The sequence below is a fragment of the Cucurbita pepo genome, unplaced genomic scaffold (assembly GCF_002806865.2).
Source record: "Cucurbita pepo subsp. pepo cultivar mu-cu-16 unplaced genomic scaffold, ASM280686v2 Cp4.1_scaffold003021, whole genome shotgun sequence".
Taxonomy (NCBI): domain Eukaryota; kingdom Viridiplantae; phylum Streptophyta; class Magnoliopsida; order Cucurbitales; family Cucurbitaceae; genus Cucurbita; species Cucurbita pepo.
Window position 1 is genome coordinate 1 of NW_019649043.1, and position 1395 is coordinate 1395.

Below are 1395 nucleotides of genomic sequence, written 5' to 3' on the forward strand. Positions count from 1 at the left end.
TTTGAAAGCTTCGAACCCACAGAATGGCATCTCTATGTGTTTGTCCATTCTTCCCCTTCTAATCAAAGCTTCATCAAGCTTCTCCTTGTGATTGGTCGTGAAGATTATCAGCCGTTCCCCGCCGCACGCCGACCAAATCCCGTCGATGAAATTCAACAACCCAGAAAGTGTCACCTTGCTTTGTTTTTCCTCTTCTTTTTCCGCCTTCTTAACAGGGTCTTTCTTCTCCTCTGTTTCTTCCTCATCCTCTGTTTTCTTCTTCTTCTTCCGTTGGCCGGTAAGATCAAGAGAGCAATCAATGTCCTCAATCACAATCATTGCTTTATTCGATATCTCAATCAATAGCTTTTTCAGCTCACTATTATCCTTAACAGATGTCAGCTCCAGATCATACACATCATACTCCATGAAATTGGCCATGGCGGCGATCATGGTGGACTTCCCAGTCCCCGGCGGACCATACAGAAGATACCCACGTTTCCAAGCCTTACCCACCTTCTCATAATACTCTTTTCCATTCTTAAACTTGATTAAATCGTTGATAATCTCTTGCTTCTTCTTGGGATCCATAGCCAGAGTCTTAAAATTAGCAGGATGCTCAAAAGGAACATGCCTCCAATTGCTTTTATGCCCCCAATCGTTCTTGGCGTTGTTCATATAAAGCTTCCGCTGCCGATTCATCTGCTCCACCGCCTTGCCCTGTTCCATGATGTGGTTAATAAAAGACCCAAGAATGGCGTCTCTGTGGCGGCGGTGGAAAGTGAGCTTGTAGAATCGTCTCTCATCGTTTGAAGGGTAATAAGAAACAGAGGGATTCTTGGACGTAGTTTTGCTGGAAGTCCACCAGATTTGGACGCCTTCAAATTCGTCAATAACTTCTTCATTATCATCCATACTGAGTATCAGAGATTTGCTATCTTTGACCGCCTCTGCTCTCATACGGTTGGCCCGGATGGAGCTTCGGGAAGCGAGGTAGTTCTGGATGGCGGAAAAGGCTTCACTACGGCGGAGACGCTCGCCGGTGTACTCAGGGAAGGTGATAGTGATGTAAGGGTAAAGAAAACCGGTGAGTTTGTGGGCATATCTCTGGACATGGCCACGGAATTGGTAAGGGAAATATTGCTGAATAATTGCCCAAACAAACATGAGGGTGGCCATTAAAGAGCCGACTTGAGTCCAGAGCTCCCCCATCTTCATCGCCATGGCTTCTGCAAAAGGCTAATCCAACATGGGTTTTTAAATGAACGGACGACGGAGCTAAGCTGCTGACTTGCAAGTCTTCTCTTAAGAACACGACAAGAACAACAGCTTCGCCGTGGCTTCATCGGTCAACATCCAACGGTCATTTTTAATATTAAATTTTCAGTTTTTTTTTTTTTTTTTTTTTTTTTTTTA

General features: G+C 44.7%; 1 protein-coding gene across 1 annotated transcript; it reads right to left on the minus strand.

Annotated features, from left to right (window-relative positions):
- Window positions 1-27: 27 nt before the first annotated feature.
- LOC111786844 (AAA-ATPase ASD, mitochondrial-like) lies at window positions 28-1240 on the minus strand (the record flags this gene model as incomplete). Its single annotated transcript, XM_023667057.1, is given in 1 exon segment — window positions 28-1240. A coding segment is annotated over 1 exon segment (1176 nt), but the record flags the coding sequence as incomplete, so codon positions are not given.
- Between the last annotated feature and the right edge of the window lie 155 nt (window positions 1241-1395).